Below are 23097 nucleotides of genomic sequence, written 5' to 3'. Positions count from 1 at the left end.
GGTCATTTGGTACCGGGCCGCACAGAAAAAAATAAAATAAATTATATATATATATATATATATATATATATATATATATATATATATGTATATGTATATGTGTGTGTATATATATATATATATATATATATATATATATATATATATATATATATATATATATATATATATATATTATCGACGATCAGAGTCTGAGTAATGTTTTATTTTGAAAAATATAAAAAATTGAGGTATTCTCTCTCTCTTACTCTCTCTTATCATTTATCAGTCTTGGGGTTTAAATTAGTTTCCTTTTTCCAGATTGCCTGAGAGTGTGTTTTACGTTTTTATGGATTGTGTAGGACTGACAGATTTAAGAAAAAAAAATTTAATCAGCGCTTTTAGCCTTTTTAGTGTGGTTTTTACCCATTCCGTTTTTGTCAACGATGTGCATTACAGTCGAGCCACTGCTTTCAAATCCCGTATTTTAAATTATTTAATAGAGCAGCTCCATCTCACTGCGGAGCTGAGGTTGACCTGATTTTTAGTCGCACAATGTGAAAAGCAAGATCGCATCAGAGCGTTGGGTCACACATACAGCGTGAGCTGTGAAATCACAATGCGCGACTTAACTCTGCGGTTTAGTCATTCAGTGTAAGAAGTAGCTGGATGCAACGACTGAAAAAATCGCACAGTGTACGCCCGGCTTAAGTCATTCAATCCTTATGAGAGAGGTCAATTTTTGAATTATGCCTTACATATCAGATTATTTGAAATTTCCTGACCTTTGTATGGGGTCACCATTTTTAAACAGTGTTCCAGAACCTGACACAAGAGCAAGACAAAAACAGAAGTAGCAAATTATTTGTTTGGTTACCTCTAAAAATATTTGAAAATATCTGCCCCATAAACTCAACTACACTGTTCTTCTGTACATAGAAATCGCTGAAACTACCCAACAGATTTTCTGTGGTTTTGTGTTTTTGTGATGACTGTAGCTTTCACATCGATTTTTAATATTCCTATCTTTTTTAATTATATATTTCATTAAATATTTTTCATAGCAGTATAACCGTTTCTGTGAACATATAGCATATAATTGGTCTTGGAGAGTTTGTCAAAGGCCTTACCCTTGTGGCTGAACAGTTCAGTCAGTAATGTGTCCGCTGAGGTGATCACAGCAGAGGACTCTGTTGGTAACTGATTTAGGAGCCTGGCGATGGTGTCAAGCCTGCGACGAACAGGTGGACTCAGCCATTCTGCTCTGGACAGACCAGGCAGGTCAGCGGGCAACGACACAGTGTCCAATACCTGTAACTCAAACAGGAAGTGGTACATATGAGTTTTGCACAAGACCTGCAAATCTAATTTCTTAAGAAATTATGACTTATGTGCCTGTTGTTTTTCGCTCCGCAGGCCTCCTGAGTTGTTCAAAAACATGACTTTGAGGGGCTGAAGGGCTCGTGAAATGGCTGCTGTGACCTCAGTGGGGTTGAGCACCAACGAGCATCCTCGTCCGTCTCTCCCCACTGGACAAACCAACGGGATGCTCCCACAGTTCAAACACCACTGCAGGAGACTGATGTCCACAGCAATAGAGTGTGAAGCACTGCAGAGAAGAAATCAAAATTAAATAGATGTTGGCAAACATGATAGAAAGAAGAGTTGCAGAGAAAATAAATAGTGCTATACATAGTCAACGTCAAATATCCAGATTCACTCTGTTTCTAACAACCATGTTGGTAGGTAGAATTACTTTAGAAACGTCTCAGAAAGTTGGATTTCCAGGAATTTTTCTACAAAACTTGCAGACCACACGTTTTGAATGTAAGCAAATGTGACTCTGAAACATTGATAACAAGGATCACCTTTTGAAAATAGCATGAATCGGATCTGATCGCTGTCAGCATTTAACTGTATATGGAGACTGTATCTGCAAGCTGTACAGATGTTGTAAAAATAACGATAAAAAAAATTAGATTTTATTTAAAAAAACTTTCAGGTCACCCATGGACACTTCACACAATACACAATATCAGAAAGTACATACATTAGGATATATTGCCGAAATGGAGCTAAAATCAGTTGGAGAAACCACCTGAAACCATCCCCCTTCTCTTCTCCACAAAGGAGAACAAAGGATTCCCGCCAAAAAGGAGAACAAAGGATTCCCGCCGAAACAAGAACAAGAACGTACCGGCCCTCTGTGGGAGGCGGCCACCTCAAACGGACCAATCAACCGAATACTCCAACAGGAAGTGCCTCGTGTCACTCATGGCACGGACCAATCAGCCGATACGCAGACAGGAAGTGCCCGCACGTCACTCATGGTTTAAAACCCAGCAGCAGACATTTTTTCTCTTACTTTTCCGGTGGGTTTTTAACCCGATAGGAGAGGCTCCATTTCACGTGAAATACCAGAAGAAAGCTGACTGGAAGTAGCTTTCGTTTTCCTGCGTCAAAAGTCACGGATCGTAGTGTTCCATCCTGCATAGCGGCTGCGCCAACTGAGGAGACAGAAGCCTGTGAGCTGTGTGTGTTTTTCCCCTTTTTGTGAAGACCGGCCGGAAGGATGCTTCCCGCCGATTACTTCTCCAAAATCCATCCTCTTCAACTCGTGAGCATATCAGGCCCTCTGCTGTAGCATCGAACTGACTGAAGTTTCCGAGACCGGACCCGGGGCTGAAGGAGATCCGCGCGACCGGAGCCAGACCACATGCTCCCTCGGACCCATGCTCCTTCACGGACCGGGCAACTCAAAGTAAAATCAATTTCCTTTCCTTTTGATGCATTAATGAGGTGCTGCGCTTGGGCGAGAGACAGGTAGATTCAGGGATTTGAATTAATGCTGAATTTTTAATCTGTGCTGATTAAGAGTTTGTTCATTTGGTTGAAATAATTTTCTGTTCTTTATTCTCGTTTCTGTGCTTTCCTGTCCTCTTGTTGTTTCTGCTTTGAGATAGTTATAAAGTTATCACATTCAGCCACGTGTGGTCCCGTGGTTGCCATCATCTTGATTACCGATTGTTCCTCCCCCCATTTGTCTTTGTTCTTCTCACCACGTGGAGAATGAGCTACACCCATTCACACAGACAGCTACATTGTCTGGCAATGTGTTTTGCTAAACGATTTCTGCTGCTATTGTTAATACATTTTTAATCATTTTACCAATATTAAGCTGGATGTGTTTATGTTACATGATCAATTGCACTGTTATCATTATACCCGCTGCTAACGGACATCAGTGAATGTATTAATATCTGGCATATTTTGGACAATCTCAGACGCCAGTAAATGGACTCTTATGGTTTTATTTCTTTGTTTTCTATCTCATTTTATTCTTTATTTTTGATTTTTTTTTTAACTAGTCATTTAATCTACCTCGTGTTTATTTTTCTAGTAGTGTGTAGTGTTTGCATAGATGTTAGATTTTCTGTAATCCTAAATTATTTGAATAAAGACATCATTGGTTAGTCTGTAGTGGTTTTGGTCGTTCATATGACGGAGGGTTTATCACTCAGGGTGAATCCACCCCCTTTTGGTAATAGTGTGAATAAACAGAGATAGAAGGTTCTTGATAATTTAATAGCTTTGATGATAACTTAACCTGGGCCACTAGATTTACAATTATCCACCTAAGAACACTAAATTGATTTTGCCTTCGATTTTGAATAGAATAAATAATTAACTATAACTCCAGTTCTAGTTAACCATCTATTCATTATCTGCAGGACATTATTTTGCACAACACAGGTGGGAGTGAATTCCAGAGTTAAGGACCAGACCAGGAGAAAGCTCTTTTCCACAGGATGACAAGGCAGGCAGGAGGCTTAACAAGGTGAGTGGAAAAGGACAATCTAAGAGTATGGATGGGGCATGGTTACATGTGACTTTGAGCTACTTTGACTTTGAATCCAAGCGTTTCATCGGCCTATCTGATCGGCCTTTATGGAGACCGCCAATCAAACTATTGAAAGCCTTTATCGGCCGATACCGATCAGTGACCGATCAATCGGAGCACCCTTAGATTCTGGAGCTGACAGAGAGCCAGTAAAGACCCTGTAAGACTGGGGTGTTGGGAAGGGAATGGGGGTTTTATTTAATTAAAAGAGCAGCTGAGATCTGGACCAACTAAAGCTTAAAAAGATATTTAAGGGGAAGGCCAAAAAGAAGAGAGTTGCAGTGATCGATACAGAAGGTGAAAACGTATTGGATCAGAACAGAAGCAGAGTGTGTGCAAAGAGAGGGAGAAAGACAATTAATGTTTTGTAGGTGAAGATAAGCAGAATGGGTAACGTTATTGATGTGGGAGGTGAATGAAAGTGTGCTATCAACGATATCACCCAGACTCTTGACCTGAGAAGATGGAACTGTCAAATGTAAGAGAGGACCTGTCAGTCTTGGATAAAACTGTTTTGGTTCGTACCACAAAGATCTCTGTTTTGTCGCAATTCAGCTTCAGGATGTTAGTATTGAATCATGCGTTACTTTCAGCAAGACAGAAGATGAGAGATAAATGAAGTAGTTTGCTGTTAGGCTTACCAGATAAATAGGGTAGCTGGGTGTCATCCGCATAACAATGAGAATGGATATTTAATTGAATTGAAAGATGTTACTAAGTGGCAAAGGTAGACAATAAAAATCAGGTTTTGCAAAATTGCATATTTTTACAATATCTCTGATAATTTAGAAATTATAACCCATCATGCAAAAAAAAAACTAATTGGTCTTTGGGGCCCTCTAGTAGATAGGTTAATCTGCATATGAGCCTGCAATGCATATCAAAACTTATATAGCACAAATAAAAGCTAAGTAGACAAAACAGTGTCACAAACATTTTAAATGCAGCTTTTGCATATAATTATCTAAATTTACAGTTTTTAAGAACTAATTTTCAACTGTGAATTTACTTGTTTCTTCAATGATAGTCTATTTTTTCCTTTGTCTATTAAAATGAAACAGAAAATTAAGTAGCATTAAAAAGAAATGGTACAATTTGTTGATCTTAATATCTTGAAATTAGTGGGGCTTAAATATTTTTCATAATAAAGTTTATAATTTCTTTTTGTCTTTTGCTGAGGATATTTCAGCTTTTTTACAATATTGCACTGAATTTTATGCATTCTGAGCTATTAACCCAACTTAAGTTCCACCATGTCGCCGGCGACCCGGTAGGTTTTAAGAGGTTAATGTGCAGAACTCAGTAACCTGTAGTTTAATCCAAATAATGCCGGAAAAATTAAGGTTTTAGGTAATGTTATCCATACAGCAATTTCTTTTAAAATTTATGCATATTTATTATTCTTTAGAGTAAATCACTGTGATTTTTATTTTTCTTTAGAGTGGAATTCTTAAACAGGGGGTGCGCAAAACCTAGGGAGTCGAAGGAGGTACTGCATGGGGGTAGCGAAAGTTTTGGTTGATTAGACGTTTTTTTTTTTTTTTATTATTCCCCCCTGCAATTTTTTCCACTAATTGAAATGTCTTTAAATGCACATCAAAATGAATTCAACACACTGTAGTAAACAGATAAATGGAGGCAGAAGATGTCTTTCAGTCATCAATGCACGCATTCAGTGACACACAGGAGCTCTTTCAAGCAGGGCACCGTTTCATTCACAACACCTGACCCTCAACAAAGAATCAAAATCAGGTATACTTTAATAATCCAAAGGCAAAATTACTTTCATTACATGACTCCAACTGTTAAAGAGTGACTATAGGATTAGTTGGATATAATATAATATATATAATACAATTTCACACAATATATATAATTAGGGGGTCCCCGCTCCATCTCGCCATCAGGTTGTTGGTCCTTAGCCTGGAAGACGTTTAAAACCCCTGCTTTAGACTTATATTCAGTGTTTTTTTTCCAGTTGCTTGATTAACTATTAAGTAGAGGACCGCTTTTGTTTTCACAGTCTGTTAGTGTTGCTATTTGACGGTGTTTTGCTGTGTATTTTACTGACTTCTTTATAGTGTATGGTGAAATTATCTCCCAATTTGTTGGTTTCAATTCTATTGCTCCAGTGAGAACAAGTTTCTATAAAATCTGAAATACTCTTCGACATCAACGGCACTGTCTAGTATATGGCGTCATTGACCTATACTCTGCGTTTGTCTTTTTTCATCTTAAATCAAAAGACACTTTTTATTACAAGATAGATCAAATATATCTGAAATGTGTCATGTTCCAGGGATAAGTTTTAAAATGTCAGTGGTGGTCAGAGCAACTTTTTTTCTCTCTTTCTTTCTCCCAACCTGCAGTTTGTCATATTAACAATAGATTTATTTAATTTACACAATGGCCAAATGTGTGAAGACTAATTTCAGTAGCAGCGCATGCTGCTAGGACCCTTGTGGTATAAAATAAACCTTATGAGAATTTATATGCAACTGGGAGTATAATTATGAAAAATAAATTGTTTGATATTGGTTAAATTAAAAAGTTAATTTAATTTACCACACATCTGAAATATTGTGTGAGTTGCACTATATTTATGTATGCCATATTTTTTTGTTTATAATGAAAGAACAATATACCAAGTGAAATGTTTTATAACTTAATATTTTTTAACATCACAGTCTTCAAACTGACTAAATAGCTTAAAGCAATGCTTTCAAGCAAATTAACAAAAACAAATTGTACTTACTGTGTGGGGAACTAAATAGGAGTCATGCTATTCCAGAAGAAAAAAAAGTGCTGAATTGTATAATCTGTTTTTCTTTCAGTGAAAAAGAAACAGTAAACAAGCAAGTGAATTCATAATATTGAGCAAGTAGGAAGCAACATGTGTTGCCAAGGAAAGCCAGCTTGTCAGCCAGTGTTGATAAGGCTATCTTCCTACGATCTGAATATCTCTCACGGCACACTAGTATGCCGTGGCACACTGGTTAAGAATCGCTGCTCTAATTGGACATCTTTAAAGTCTTTGTTCCTATAGCTAACAAGGAAATCAAACAAACTTTTAGCCTTCGGCTCAGGGCAGATCTTTTTTTAGGGACGTAACTGAATTAATGGCTCAGCTTCATTGTGTCTTCTCTTTAGCCAAGTAAACTAGCCCCACCCGCCAGCAGCCAAAATCTTTTTTGCCTGTGAGTCGGTCTAGCCTCGATCTATGCTCCAGGCCCTAAATCTGGCAGGCCAATAACAACACAGAGATATGTTCTGAATGTCTGGATTCAAAGTGGGCGGGGTTTTGAGGGCATGATGACAAAGCTGCACGATGCTGGAGAAAGCACAACAGTAGCATGCACAGCAGCAGCAGCAGCTGCAATCCATTGAAAGTTCTCTTTCTGTTGCTGTGGTTCAGTAAAAGTATGTTTTAAGATAATTTCAGTCGAGAATATTATACTGTAAAGCGTCACTATATGGTCCATTTACTGATTTAATGGGTAATTAAAAAAACAATTTCCGAAGTTATGAGGACCGTGGTAAGCAGCAGAGCTCCGAGGCTAATGGCAGCCAAGGCTAACCGCAGCCTCGCTGCAGCGGCCCTCTCTCGGCATAGTCTTGTGTGAAGGACCGCTGGCTCTGATAGTGTTTTTTGACTCAGCTTTGAAATCAGTTTTGGAAGGATTAGACTTGGGGTTTTCGTTGAAACGCGAGCAGGAAGCAGCTCTAATCTCATTCATTTTTGAGAAGGACATATTCCAACAGGCTGTTTGTTTACACTCCCCCACCAGCTTCCTGTTGCACCAGACTAAATAACACCTTTCATCTCCCATTTATGCTGGTTTGTCAGGCTATCTCCTCTCAGTTTGTGTTCAAGACACCTCGCCCCCTGTAGTAGAGACTGACATTTTTTCGGGATTCTCACGGGTCAGGGGATTCCCGTGGGATGGGAGTCAGTATTAGTAACGATCACGTGATTGGGACGGTACAGGATTAAACATTAACGGGAGCAGACGGGAGCGGGAGCAAACCAATAATAACTAAAAAAAAAAAAAACTAGGATCGATGCCAAAAAATAAAATAAAATAGAAAAAAAAAAATCCAGTACTGGCGCGGCACCGCCATTTTGTAGTTTTTTTCCTTGAAGCCTACACTATATGCGAATCAAAAAAAACTACACGACCCAAAAACCAACAGTGCTTCCGCTCTGAGTTTTTCACCCGCGCTCAAAAACAACAGGAATGGGAGTGGTGTGGGAGCGGGAGTCATTCTGAATGGGAGCGGGATGGGAGTGGGAGTAATTTCACCAGGAGTGGGACAGGACAGGATTTAGATTTCTACTTTGGCCCGAGATCGGGACGGGACACCATTTTTTTTCTGTGGGAGTGGGACGGGACAGGAGTGAAAATCCACTCCCGTGTCAGTCTGTACCCTGTAGCCAATAGGCCTTTTACTCAGCTGCAGCTGCATTATTTTTTTAATGAAAAACAATTACTGATGCTGGTATTACTCAATGCTGTTACTCTTAACACTACATATATGTAAACAATAGTGTCTATGTGTCTATCCCATTTTCTTGGTTATTGATCAACAAGATACAAGAGAAATCTATTTCGGCTAGAAAACAGAATGGTAGATGGTCCAGGTGTGTAAAACCAAAACATGACCTCCAATCCCAAAACTCTCCAAAATAAAACAAAAAAAACTAAAGGAAATTAAGCAAAAGCTTTAAATTGAAATAATACATTAAAATACAAAAATACAATTGTCCTTAGAGGGAGCCTTGACAGAAAACTGCCAGTATTTCTGTTGGACAATGCACACTTGTCTATGCTGTTAACAATTCCATTAAAGGAATAGTACACCCAAAACATGATTAGCCTTCATTTTCTACTCACCCCCATGCTGAACAACACTCTGGAGTACTTTTTTGATATCTCAAATGCATCTGGAGATCTGGGGGGCTTCTTGCTGTCTGCTGAAATTCAAATAATGGAGGTCTATGGTGCCCGAGGCAGAAAGGGCCATAAAAGTCCACAAAAAACGTGTTAATATTCCTCCATACTGCTTGTCCAATGTATTCCAAGTGTCCTAAGTGGGTAGCATCCAGAATTTACTCGAAACGAAGTCATTTAGAATGTTTTTAGAGCATAAACAGTAGTGTATAGGATTTCCTGAAAGCGCGCGCCTGCACGTTCACGACGCTACGGAAGCCGGCAGACCAAACCAGATGAAAGTGCGCATTCAGCGTCTGCTCTGCCGATAATGCAAGCGTAAAAGAAGAAATGTGCTGTTTACCTGTGCAAAGAAAAAAACAACGAAAGAAAAATGTCTGAGGACTTCCGTGTTGAGGAAGAGCATGAGTTCTTTGCCGAGCTGAATGCGCACTTTCATCTGGTTTCGTCTGCCGCGGTTTCCGTAGACTCGTGAACGCGCTTTTAGGAAATCCTATACACTACTGTTTATGCTCTAAAAACATTCTAAATGACTTCGTTTCGAGTAAATTCTGGATTCTACCCACTCAGGACACTTGGAATACATTGGACGAGCAGTATGGAGGAATATTGACACGTTTTTTGTGGACTTTTATGGACCTTTCTGTCTCGGACACCATAGACCTCCATTATTTGAATGTCAGCAGACAGCAAGAAGCCTCCCAGATCTCCAGATGCATTTGAGATATCAAAAAAGTACTGCAGAGTGTTGTTCAGCATGGGGGTGAGTAGAAAATGAAGGCTAATCATGTTTTGGGTGTACTATTCCTTTAAGTTTTCTTTTCTTTTAAATTAAAAGCTTTATGTGAACCTGCTTCCTGGTGGTGCTTCTTGCAGCTGTAGGAAAGATTCTGCAGAAAAGAATGGCAGAACGGATGCTGAGTGTTGCTGTAGGGCTTCTGTCAGCTGCTGGCATCGCTCCACCAAACCTCTGGTGTACCAACACCCACTAACTGCTTCCATAGGTCCTGACTCCTCGTTGTCATGGCAGCCCATCACCACCACAGGCTTCATGTCCATCCTCTGCAGGAAAGACAGCCCAAAGGCCAGGCTATCAACCATCCCCTTGCTTTGGAATGCTGAGCTGTCCACCTTGAAGAGAAACGAAAGATTTAAAGAGTTTTAAGAGAAACTCTAGTATTTGTAGTTTTTTTTTTTTATTTGAAGGATTTACAACACATCTATCAGTTTATATTTGTAGTTCAGTTTCTTTTTCTCTCATGGTACTGACACTGAATTATTTTAACCTACTTTTTATTTACATCTGCATTTTACACACTGCAAAAACAATCCAGAAATAAGTAAAAAATGGCTTAAATTAAGTATATTTAGCCTTAATTTGAGCAGGTAAATAAGATGATTTGCCAATGGAATGAGTATTTTCACTCTTAAAATAAGATAGTTAGATAATATTTACTTGAAATAAGACGATAAAATAGTTTTTTTCTTATTTTAAAAGGAAATTGTCTTGTTCCATTGGCAAAGTGTCTTACTTATCTCCTCAAATCAAGGAAAAACACACTTATTTTAAGAAAAAATAACTTATTGAGATTTATATTTTTTGCAGTGCAGCAAACAACAACAATAACCTTCTAAATGATGACAACAATAGGTTAAAAACTAGCAAACTTGAGGCGCTTAAATCAGTCACGAAAGTCAAACTTTTAAAAGGATTTAGTGACATATGACTTAAAGAAACACTGTTTTGACCAGAGGTGTCAAGTAACGAAGTACAAATACTTTGTTACTGTACTTAAGTACACTTTTTATGTATCTATACTTTACTCTATTACTTATTTTTCCTCCTACTTCCTACATCTATTCATTACATTTTCACACAAGTATCTGTACTTTCTATGCCTTACATTTTTAAAACAACCTTTACTCGTTACTCTTGGCTTCGGTTTAATGCAGAGGTCACGGATTAGGGGACCGCGTTCCGATGTTATGCAGAAGAGTGCATGCCTGCCGAGATATGTATCCCCAGTCGCGGGCGGGAGCGCGCCTCGATCTGTACAACTGCATATCAACCAGGAAAACTGATTAAAATATGACAAATGGAGCTACTTGTTGTTATATTAATGATATAAAAACGTTTAAATATACCTCTCGTGGAAAAAAATAGTGGATATTTGGCAGATTCATTTACAAAAGTACAGGTGTTATGAACAACATTAAATCCAAAGATTTTGACTGAGGTACGGCTGATTTATTTGTTGTAGTCTCTTGTTATTCACGTGAGTTTGGAAACTGCAAAGCTTTGTCTTAAGCGGAAAATCAAACGCGCATCTACACAGACCAGTGTGATGCGTTCACGAGCGTCAGATTGCTATGGTGCATTCAGGAGCATGGGACATTTCACACTTACAATGAAAGAGACATAAACGGAACAGAACTTCACTCATACAATAATGTATTTACTCAGAAACAGTTTGGGCTTTCTTATAATACTGAATGCTCTATAATTGTATTTCTGTTATTTTTTGACTATGCACATCTGCTAGCTTTTTATTCCAAAAAATCTATATTACAGCAGCAAATTATCAAAGTTTTTCAAAAGCCTGTTTAAAAGTTCCAAATGAGGCTTCAGATAATATAGCGACTGTAAAAGCCAATTTGAGACAAATTCATTTATAGTTTTAAAAAGGGTTAAAATACAAGATTGATATTTTTTTTGTTGTTAAGATTATAATTTAAGTTTAAAAAACTCTAATATTAAAAGCATAGAATATAGAAATGCAATTTGAAATGCAGATTTTTGGGCTTCCTGCATGCTGTAATTGTATATGTGTTTTTTATTTTTTTTTTTTTTTTTTTTTTTTTTTTGTTGGTTTTACCTACTGTACGTAAGGACTGAGGGAAAATAGATATGCTGGAAGCAACACAGTTTTTGACCGAGTTTATATTATACGAATGTGGAGGTTCTCTTATTTTTGTTTTCTTTTAATAAACATCACAAGTTGAAGAACATTATCTGGAATAGCTCACGTTTCAATACTAGTTGCTAGACTGTTTTTCCATGCGGTACAGAAGAAACTAAAGGAGCTGGGGTGCCGCTACAGCGACAATTGCGCTGTCATTGTTTTACAGGGCAGAATTTGCATTTGCTGACCCTTGTCCTTCAACTAGTGATGGATATACAGGAATATAGTGTCAACTCCTCTGATCTTGCACGGGATGCAATTTTTGGATTTGATGGATATACAGGAATACAGTGTCAACTCATCTGATCTAGCACAGGATGCAATTTTTGTAAATTTCTTCTTTTTTTTGTTAATTCAGTGTATAACATGAATGCATAAATACCTCTTTTTATTTCAGTGTTAAAATTCTGATCATAAAACAGAATGTCTCCGTATCTTCACTGGTTGATGATTTTCTTTATTCGGACCCCACTCATTTTTAATTGGTTACCCCTGGTTTAATGTTTATAAATATTTATTTCACATCATGTACACCATCCAATGCAGATCATTGGCGCAATCCACATTTAGTGAAAACTAGTGTAATTGGATGAGTCATATAACACAAACACTCATTGGTTAGCTATTCGTCAAATTTGTGCTGACGCCAAAGAAAATTATTAGGCAATTATCAAGCAAGCAGGTGTTTTTCAAACTGTACACACGTATTGTCTATGCCATGCTACAATATCAGATTTGGAAAAAGATGTTGAAATGTCTGAAAGGTGGGAAACAGGCGAGAGAGTATCGGGGGATGGAGACACAGACTAACAAGACCTCCCTTATCCTTGGCCCTATCTCAAAGAATTTTTTAAAATATTCAAAAAATTTAGCTTTCAATTCATATAGTGGCATGTGGCTGTTTTTTTTGAAAGGTTACTTTATAATTTTATACTATAAGTATTTTTTGGAGCACATGCTATTTCACTTTTATTTGAGTAAAGAGGTCAAGTTGATACTTCAATTTTTACCAGTGTTTTTAAACTGCAGTATATATACTTCTATTTAAGTAACAAATGTGTGTACTTTTCAATTCAATTCACTTTATTTATATAGCGCCAAATTCACAACACAAGTCATCTCAAGGCACTTTAAAGTTCAACCAGATCATACAATCAAATTGATTCAAAGTGTTCTATCTAAGGAAAACCAGCTGATTGCATTGACTCATTGACTCAAATACAATCCCTCACACTAAGCATGCTTGAATCGACAGTGGAGAGGAAAAACTCCCTTTTAACAGGAAGAAACCTCCAGCAGAACCAGGCTCAGTGTGAGCGGCCATCTGCCGAGGCCGACTGGGGTTCAAGGAGACAGAAGTCGAGACACAAAAAGCAGTTGCAAAAGGCTTCCCCGTCCAGGAAACAGACGGCCAGGCAGATGAGCTCCGAGCCAGCTCCCATGCCAGAATATGAAGAGAGCACATCCAGCCAGTCACAGTCAGAGAAACAGGACTACACTGGAAAACAGGCTGATCTCCAGCATCTATAAACAAGGGTGTTGATGGAAGCAGCACAGCTGACGCTTTTCTCCAAGGTGGAGTTACAGCCAAACAGGAACAGACGAGGCAAAGCTACTCTGAGGAAAAGCAGAGAGAGCAGAACGTTAGAGATTGAACAGATTCTGCAGAATAGGAGAACAGAGAGAAGGAAGCAGAATGATGAAATGGGGGTCCCTATGTCCTCCTAAAGTCTAAACCTATAGCAGCATAACTATAGAGATAGCTCAGGATAACCTAAGCCACTCTATAAGCTTTATCAAAAAGGAAAGTTTTAAGCCTAGCCTTAAAAGTAGACAGGGTGTCTGCCTCACGGACTAAAACTGGTAGTTGGATCCACTGGAGAGGAGCCTGATAACTAAAAGATCTGCCTCCCATTCTACTTTTAGAAATTCTAGGAACCACTAGTAAACCTGCAGATTGAGAGCGAAGTGCTCTGTTAGGAACATAAGTGAGAAGGAAGATTTTAAATTCTATTCTGGATTTAACAGGAAGCCAATGAAGTGAAGCCAGGATAGGAGAGATATGATCTCTCTTTTTAATTTTCATCAGAACTCTGGCTGCAGCATTTTGGATCAATTAAAGGCTGTTAACTAGAGTTTGTGGACTTACTGATAGTAAAGAATTACAATAGTCCAGCCCTGAAGTAACAAATGCATGGACTAGTTTCTCAGCATCAACCCTGGACAGGGTTCTATATGGGATTTAAAAGTAAGGTCCTGATCAAAAACAACACCAAGATTTTTTACTTTATTATCTGAAATCAGTTTAATCCCATCCAAATGAAGTGACTCACTAATCAGCTTATTTTTCAAAGACTCTGGTCCAAAGACTATAACTTCTGTTTTGTCTGCATTCAGAAGCAGAAAGTTAAGAGTCATTCAGGTTTTTATGTCTTCAAGACATGCCTGTAATTTATGTAATGGGTTAGCTTCATCTGGATTTATAGACAGATATAGCTGGGTATCATCAGCATAACAGTGAAAATTAATCCCATGCTGTCTAATAATTCTACCGATTGGGAGCATGTATAAAGTAAAGAAAATTGGTCCTAGCACTAATCCCTGTGGTACTCCACAGGTAACCTTTGAGCATGTGGAAGATCTGTCATTAACATGAACAAACTGAATTCCATTAGATAGATAGGATTTAAACCAGACTAGTGCTGTACCTTTAATTCCAAAGAAATATTCAAGTCTTTCTAAAAGAATATTATGGTCAACTGTATCAAATGCAGCACTGAGATCCAACAGGACAAAAGTTCATTATGGTGTAAGTGATCACAAACTTGTTTGGCAACTACTTTCTCAAGAATTTTAGATAAGAAAGAAATATTGGATATAGGTCTATAATTGACCAAGTCATCTGGGTCAAGAGATGGTTTCTTAAGCAGAGGTTTAATTACAGCAACCTTAAAAGCCTTAGGTACATATCCCTGTAACAGAGATAGATTAATCACATCTAAAATGGAGGTGGAGATCAAAGGAAATACCTCCTAAAATAACCTGGTTGGAAATTGATCTTGTATTGAACATACAAGTTGAAGGCTTAGATGAAGACAATAATTTTGCTACCTCAAAAAGTTCAACTGGATCAAAGCTGTCTAAACCCAGTTCAGATATCATGTCTACCTCAGATACAATCGTGGATAGAGGAGTGCTTATGATCTTATTTTTAAGGTGGAATATTAGGTGGAATGGATGGTTCAACTAAGCTATGGCTCTGAGTGAGTTTGGCAACTGTATTAAAAAGAAATCTAGGATTATTCTTATTCTCCTCTATTAATGAGGAGAAGTATGCTGCTCTTGCTTTACAAAGGGTCCTCTTATACAGCAGTAAACTATTTTTCCAGACTAGGTAGGACTCCCGCAGGCCTGTGGAGCGATATTTTCTCTCCAGTTTCCTAGCATTTTGCTTCAAAGTGCGCAGCTCTGCTTTAAACCAAGGAGCAAGCTTTCTATTTTAACGGTTTTCATTTTCAAAGGAGCTGCGTTGTCTCAGGCAATACACAGACAACTAGCAACCCCATCAACAAAATCATCAACCTATGAAGGGGAACAAGCTAAGCTTTTGCACTCTGCAGCACTGCTCAGCAACACAGAGGAGAATGTGAAGCAGATTGTTTAAAATGTATAACTGCTCTATCTGATAAAGATCTACTAAAATTGAACCTTCTTTTGGGGGAGGAAAAATCTGTTAAAATAATCCTGAAGGTTATTAGAAAGTGGTCAGAGAGGACAGGATTGTGAGGAAATACTGTTATTTCCTCACATTCTATGCCGTATGTCAGCACAAGATCCAAAGTATGAAGATGAAAATCTGTGGGACTATTCACATTTTGAATAAAGCCAATAGTGTCTAAGATAGCATTAAAGGCTGCTCTTAAGCTATCGCCTTCAATGTCAGCATGGATGTTAAAATCTCCCAGTATGATGACCCCGTCAGTATTTAAAACCAAATCAGAAAGGAACTCTGAAAACTCATCTAAAAATTCAGAGTAAGGACCTGGTGGATGATACAAAGTTACAAAAAGAAGAGGTTTTCTTGCTTTGAAATTTGGATCAGGGAAATTAAGGGTTAAATGTTCAAAATAGTTGTAGGTATTAACTGTTTTGGGAGTAATCAGTAAGTCAGACTGAAAGATTGTTGCTACTAACCCTATCCTCCTCACCCAGAACATCTGGGTATGTAAAAAATTTAAATAGCTTTAAGGAGTTGCCTCATTTATGCTCACATAATCCTCTGCTGCAGCCAGGTTTCTGTAAGGCAACATAAGTCAATGGGATTATCACAAATCAAGTCATTAAATAGCAGACTTTTAGAGGAAATAGATCTTATGTTAAACAGACCACATTTAATCGTTTTAACTTTTTCCCCAATTGGAGTTATTTTAATTTTAATTAGATTATCATGATTTACTCCTTTGGGAATATTTGCTAATTTATTAGATTTTGGTCATGGGCAAGACACTGTCTGGATGGAGTAAAGAGTGGGTAACAGTAGAGAAGCTGCAGAGATGTGTGTTAAACTACAACTCTGCTTCCTGGTCTGCACCCTGGGTGGTCAGGGTTTTGGAGGACTAATAAATGTGGCCAGGTTCCTAGAAAGAAGAGCTGCACCATCCCAAGTGGGATGGATGCCATCTCTCCGAATCAGACCAGGCTTTCCCCAAAAGGATTGACAATTATTAATGTAGCCCACATTGTTTTCAGGACACCACCTAGACAACCAGCAGTTACATGACGACATGCGGCTAAACATGTACTTTTGACACTACTTATGTTTCCTGCATATAACTAACCTTTTCCCAAGCTCATAATAGTTTCTACAGCCATGGAGCAACTGCTGTTACAATTAAATGTGACAGTCACATAGTACCTGTTTTCTGGATATACCCCCGATGGAAGGCGCTGCACCCATACCTGATCACCTACTCCACAGTGAAAATGTAATAAGAATCTCACACATTTGGATCTTGTTGTAGTACACATAAGTTAAGGTAATGACTAGTGATCAAAGGTAGTGTGAAATAGATAAATAATGTTTCATAATAAATAAAAGAGATGAAAGAATCCAGAATCCAGTTCTCTCTTGAAAAAGAGACACACCTTGCCTATATAGTATCTCAGAGAGGACCTGGTTGCTGCTCTGCCAGAAGCCTACTCGTTAATGGTGCCATCTGCAGACTGAAAGTAAAGTAGATTGAAAGAACATTCCTGTGATGTGGTTAATATATATATATATATATATATATATCATTCCTCAAAACTACAAAAAGACAGCAACATGGTAAACATAAAAAAAATAATATATATTTAGTAGAGAGAGAACATAAGCTATGTTCGAACCTGCAATGATTTAACTAAGCAAGTGTTTTATCATTGCACTACTAACACTTTTAATCAGAAAAATTCCTGTTACATTTAATTGTAACAGCAGTTGCTCCATGGTTGTAGAAAGCATCATGAGCTTGGGAAAAGGTTAGTCATATGCAGGAAACATACAGAAAACAAGTCAGACAGACACATTTACTGGAACACAAGTGGCCCCTTTATTGTCATTCTATTAACGCAATGTAAAATGTTTTTACATGAAAGAATGCATGGCGATGGGTAAAAAAAAACAGTGAAGTAGCCTAGATTTATGGATTATATTCTCAAAAAAAAACAACAACTACAAAACAGGCATAGTTAGAGACAACAGAGAATATAAAGGGAAAAGTTGAACTGCCTCAGCCGGATTCGAACCTGTATAGAAGCAAAAAGTTTGCATTGTTTGCAGTCACGTAAACAACTGCACCACTTCTCAGCTGCAAAACCTGGTGAACGGTTCTATGTTATTCCTGTAAAGCACAACACATTAATTTGCGATGCATGTTGGTGAAAAACATTTTTACATGAAAATATGCATGGAAATGGATTCAAAATAACAGCAAAGTGCATGTAGTGGATATATTCCTAAAATTAAGGCTTTTTGAAATGACAATGCAGTGAACTTGCAAATATGCCACACAGAACTCTGTGCAGAGTTTCCCACAAAGCAGATCTGTGCTCAACTTTTTTTGGTCTGGCTGCCTTGATCAGCAATTGGATGCAACCAGCTCAAATGCATTGGCTGTCCGAAAAGGAAGATATATATTCATATTAGAAAAACGCACGTATTTGATGTGCGTTGTCTCTGTAAGAACACGCGTCAAGAACGTGCATTTTGATCCGTCAAGATAGTGTGGCCAGATGTCCGGCTTAAGGGCGGACAGTCCGGATTTTCATTGCACTATCCGGCGTCCAGCGCAGCATCCAGCCAGACGTGTATTTGTCCTCCTTTATGAGGCACTAGACTTGTAGAGCAGATTTTTATTTTACTTTTTTTTTTGCTGGGCTGCAGCACAATATCAATCATCAAAAATGCATCACTATCTGATCTAAAAGATGATTTTCTAAGAGTGTCGGCGTGTCAGATAAAGATCTGCTTGTCATTGGTTACAAAAGTAAACAAGGATCAGAATTACTGATGCTAAGTATTAAAGTTAGCTTCCTGTCAAAACCAGGACGTCGTTTAACCCAGAATGGACGAAAGAGCGTGAATTTATGACCAAAGGTGGTGTAGATTCATTCCATGGTTTCTGCCACTTTGTCGATGCGATGTGGACATAAGCAGTCAAGGAAAAGCTGTAATTAAACGGCGTGCGAGTACGGATAACATAAAAGTAATAAATGTGCAGCAGCAAACTCTTTTTACATTAAGTTTTGTCGCCCCTGGATGCTAAAATAACTTGTGCAGAGTTACAAGGTGGACTATACTATAAAACATCACTAGTCCTACGGAAGTGTAGACTGTGACGTGAAATTGGATTTCAGTGATTCGCCCATAGCTAAAGGGATGACAATAAAGACAGGTCTGCTGCACACACAGACACTTAAAGGAATAGTACACCCAAAACATGATTAGCCTTCATTTTCTACTCACCTCCATGCTGAACAACACTCTGGATTACTTTTTTGATATCTCAAATGCATCTGGAGATCTGGGAGGCTTCTTGCTGTCTGCTGACATTCAAATAATGGAGGTCCATGGCGCCCGAGACAGAAAGGTCCATAAAAGTCCACAAAAACGTGTCAATATTCCTCCATACTGCTCGTCCAATGTAATCCAAGTGTCCTGAGTGGGTAGCATCCAGAATTTACTCGAAACGAAGTCATTTAGAATGTTTTTAGAGCATAAACAGTAGTGTATAGGATTTCCTAATAGCGCCCCCATGCGCGCTCACGATTCTACGGAAGCCGGCTGACCAAACCGGAAGAAAGTGCGCATTCAGCGTCTGGTCTGCCGATAATGCAAGCGTAGAAGAAGAAATGTGCTGTTTACCTGTGCAAAGAAAGAAACAACGAAAGAAAAATGTCTGAGGACTTCAGTGTTGAGGAAGAGCATGAGTTCTTTGCCGAGCTGAATGCGCTGGTTTGGTCTGCCGGCTTCCGTAGAATCGTGAGCGCGCATGGGGGCGCTATTAGGAAATCCTATACACTACTGTTTAGGCTCTAAAACGTTCTAAATGACTTCATTTCGAGTAAATTCTGGATGCTACCCACTCAGGACACTTGGATTACATTGGACGAGCAGTATGGAGGAATATTGACAAGTTTTTGTGGACTTTTGTGGACCTTTCTGTCTCGGGCGCCATAGACCTCCCTTATTTGAATGTCAGCAGACAGCAAGAAGCCTCCCAGATCTCCAGATGCATTTGAGATATCAAAAAAGTACTCCAGAGTTTTGTTCAGCATGGGGGTGAGTAGAAAATGAAGGCTAATCATGTTTTGGGTGTACTATTCCTTTAAGATAAGCTCCCAAAAGACCAAGGCTCTTAAAAATAAAGCTATACTTTTGTGGTATTCTGCACTTTAAAGATTCATCTCGGTGGTCACTTTTTAAACACCACAATGTATTAAATAAATACAAATGCTGGGAACCGATTCTTTTTTACATTTCTGTAATATTTTGTTCTATTCAGCTACACAAGCATCCATACTAAGAATTGTACTATAAGTGTGACTTTACCCGATTCTTATGTATACCTTAGTAATTTATTGATATGCCACACAATGTCCTCCTTTTTGGTGCTATAGAAATGGCCACCCTAGTCAAGAATCTGATAATAATGTTATCTTACAATGAGGACTTATGATCTCCTATTTGCACAATATTTTTAGAGGAACTTCTTAAATAATTTAACACCATCCTCTAATTTCTTATCTCTATAACTTGTTTGACAACATTTCATTTGTAGCTCATCTTTGACAATATCATATGATTTCTTTAAGTCAAAGAACATTTCAACATACACTACCATTCAAAAGTTTCAGGTCACATTGAAATGTCCTTATTTTTGAAGGAAAAGCACCAATCTTTTTAATGAAAATAACTTTAAACTATTCTTAACTTTAAAGAAATACACTCTATACATTGCTAATGTGGTAAATGACTATTCTAGCTGCAAATGTCTGGTTTTTGGTGCAATATCTACATAGGTGTATAGAGGCCTATTTCCAGCAACTATCACTCCAGTGTTCTAATGGTACAATATGTTCGCTCATTGGCTCAGAAGGCTAAATGATGATTAGAAAACCCTTGTGCAATCAGGTTCACACATCTGAAAACAGTTTAGCTCGTTACAGAAGCTACAAAACTGACCTTCCTTTGAGCAGATTGAGTTTCTGGAGCATCACATTTGTGGGGTCAATTAAAAGCTCCAAATGGCCAGAAAAAGAGAGCTTCCATCTGAAACTCGACAGTCTATTCTTTTTCTTAGAAATGAAGGCTATTCTATGCGAGAAATTGCTAAGAAATTAAAGATTTCCTACAACGGTGTGTACTACACCCTTCAGAGGACAGCACAAACAGGCTGTAACCAGAGTAGAAAAAGAAGTGGGAGGCCGCGTTGTACAACTGAGCAAGAAGATAAGTACATTAGAGTCTCTAGTTTGAGAAACAGACGCCTCATAGATCCCCAACTGCATCTTCATTAAATAGTACCTGCAAAACACCAGTGTAAACATCTACAGTGAAGAGGCGGCTGCAGGATTCTGGGCTTGAGGGCAGAGTGGCAAAGAAAAAGCCATATCTGAGACTGGCCAATAAAAGAAAAGGATTAAGATGGGCAAAATAACACAGACATTGGACAGAGGAAGACTGGAAAAAAGTGGTGTGGACAGATGAATCCAAGTTTGTGGTGTTTGGATCACATAGAAGAACATTTGTGAGATGCAGAACAAATGAAAAGATGCTGGAAGAATGCCTGACACCATCTGTTAAGCATGGTGGTGGTAATGTGATGGTCTGGGGTTGCTTTGGTGCTGGTAAGGTGGCAGATTTGTACAGGGTAAAAGGGATTCTGGATAAGGAAGGCTATCACTCCATTTTGCAACGCCATGCCATACCCAGTGGACAGTGCTTGATTGGAGCTAATTTCATCCTACAACAGGACAATGACCCTAAACACACCTCCAAATTGTGCAAGAACTATTTAGAGCAGAAGCAGGCAGCTGGTATTCTATCTGTAATGGAGTGGCCAGTGCAGTCATCAGATCTGAACGCCATTGACCTGTTGTGGGAGCAGCTTGACCGTATGGTACCCAACAAGTGCACATCCAACCAATCCAACTTGTGGGAGCTGCTTCTGGAAGCGTGGGGTGCAATTTCTCCAGATTACCTCAACAAATTAACAGCTAGAATGCTGGAATTGCTGCAAATGGAGGATTCTTTGACGAAAGCAATGTTTGATGTATAAAAAATCTTATTTCAAATACAAATCATTATTTCTAACCTTGTCAATGTCTTGACTCTATTTTCTATTCATTTCACAACGTATGGTGGTGAATAAGTGTGAATTTTCAGGAAAACATAAAATTGTTTGGGTGACCCGCAACTTTTGAACGGTAGTGTATGCATTTATTGTTTAGCTCTTATTGATTTTTTTTCTGGTGAGACTATATTAACTGTTATGATCTCTTATGCATTTTTTATTACCTGTGTATGTAGCCAAAAGGCAAACCACATTATATTGACTCAGCTCTTGATACCAGACAGATCAGTTGTAAATATATTATATTACAACATACACTTCAAATTAAAATACTTAATTTATTCAAAGACTCAATTCTTATCTGCTTGTTGATCCAAAATAAATGTTGTAAACACTTAATAATTCAAAGTATTGAAGTTAAGCCATGCATAAAAGTTAAGTATTTAAAGAGGTGGTGTTGGGATCTGGAGGTCTGTCCAGTTTCTCCACCAGAGGTCGTACTAGATCTCCTGGAGCCGGAGCTGATTGCAACCACCTGACACTCATCTGCTCATCAAGAGATCTGTATTTAAGGAGGCAGAGGACGTCTCTCCAGTGCCAGTGTGTTTGCCAGTTACGGTTAGCAAGGCTGAGCCAACCTGCCTGTCTGAATCTCTGACTCCCTGAACACCAGAACCTGAACCTGATCTGTTTTCTCCTCTCTGCTTCCTAGATTGAACCTGTCTGGAACCTGAAACCCAGAAGAGTTTCTCTGCCAGTAATCTGCCTGTCTGTTCTTTAAAGAACCCTGGAGAACTATTTCTGTCAAAGACCTGCCTGCCCGCTCTCTAAAGAAACCGGAAGGGAAACTCTAATCGGTAATCTGCAAACACTCAAACCCAGCTCTGCCTCCGCCTAGCCCTCAGCCTGCCGACAACCTATGGACCCTCAAGGTTCCCCCCTCAGCCGCTCAGCTCAACTCCAGTACAGGTACAGCCCTGCACACTCTCATCCTGCAAATTACCTGGACCTCCACTAACTCCTCTGTCCCCCTCTGCAGTGAACCCACTAGTGACCAGTCCTGGAGCTGTAAACTCTGTGTGCATTTCAGAATCCATTCGTGACCAGACGAGTTCCCCTTGGGATCTGTTTATTTATTGTATTCATCTGCTAAATAAACCTTTGAACTTTTATCCTGTCTCGGAGTGTTCTGCATGTGGGTTAGGCACCTGAAGCCAAACATGACAGGTGGAGCCTTGTGCAGCTCAGTGTCACCTCCTTGGGTGATTTATTTGCAAAGGGTGTGGCCAAAAAAAGAAGGTTGTGGTTACATTTAATTTGGTTCATCTTTGTTTTAAACATAGAGTAATATTTGTGAGGTGAAATAGTGTAATTCTAACATATCTGCAGTGTGGGGACTATAAGTCTGATAGGAGTTAAATCCTTTTTATTGCTGTTTTGCACAATATGCTTAACTTAGTATTTTTTGT

The 23097-nt window shown here is 38.6% G+C and overlaps 1 protein-coding gene and 1 long non-coding RNA gene across 2 annotated transcripts in view; one reads left to right on the top strand and one right to left on the bottom strand.

The window, feature by feature from the left end:
* The window catches only part of nags (N-acetylglutamate synthase), a 31357-nt gene that overhangs the window by 6709 nt on the left and 1551 nt on the right, over positions 1-23097 (bottom strand). The window contains exons 2-5 of the mRNA XM_038276874.1: positions 9683-9963; positions 1375-1588; positions 1110-1290; positions 765-804 (exon numbers count right to left, since the gene is read on the bottom strand). Coding sequence (XP_038132802.1) covers positions 765-804; positions 1110-1290; positions 1375-1588; positions 9683-9963 — 716 coding nt within the window. The remainder of the gene's footprint in view (positions 1-764; positions 805-1109; positions 1291-1374; positions 1589-9682; positions 9964-23097) is intronic.
* LOC119777869 lies at positions 2350-22775 on the top strand. Its single transcript, XR_005279985.1, has 4 exons — positions 2350-2740; positions 3711-3817; positions 22341-22597; positions 22668-22775. It is a non-coding gene; the product is annotated as an uncharacterized LOC119777869 (long non-coding RNA).

The sequence above is a fragment of the Cyprinodon tularosa genome, unplaced genomic scaffold, assembly GCF_016077235.1.
Source record: "Cyprinodon tularosa strain WSP-4 unplaced genomic scaffold, ASM1607723v1 ctg1285, whole genome shotgun sequence".
In the NCBI taxonomy this organism is placed as follows: Eukaryota; Metazoa; Chordata; class Actinopteri; order Cyprinodontiformes; family Cyprinodontidae; genus Cyprinodon; species Cyprinodon tularosa.
This window is presented reverse-complemented; position numbering and strand designations above follow the sequence as displayed.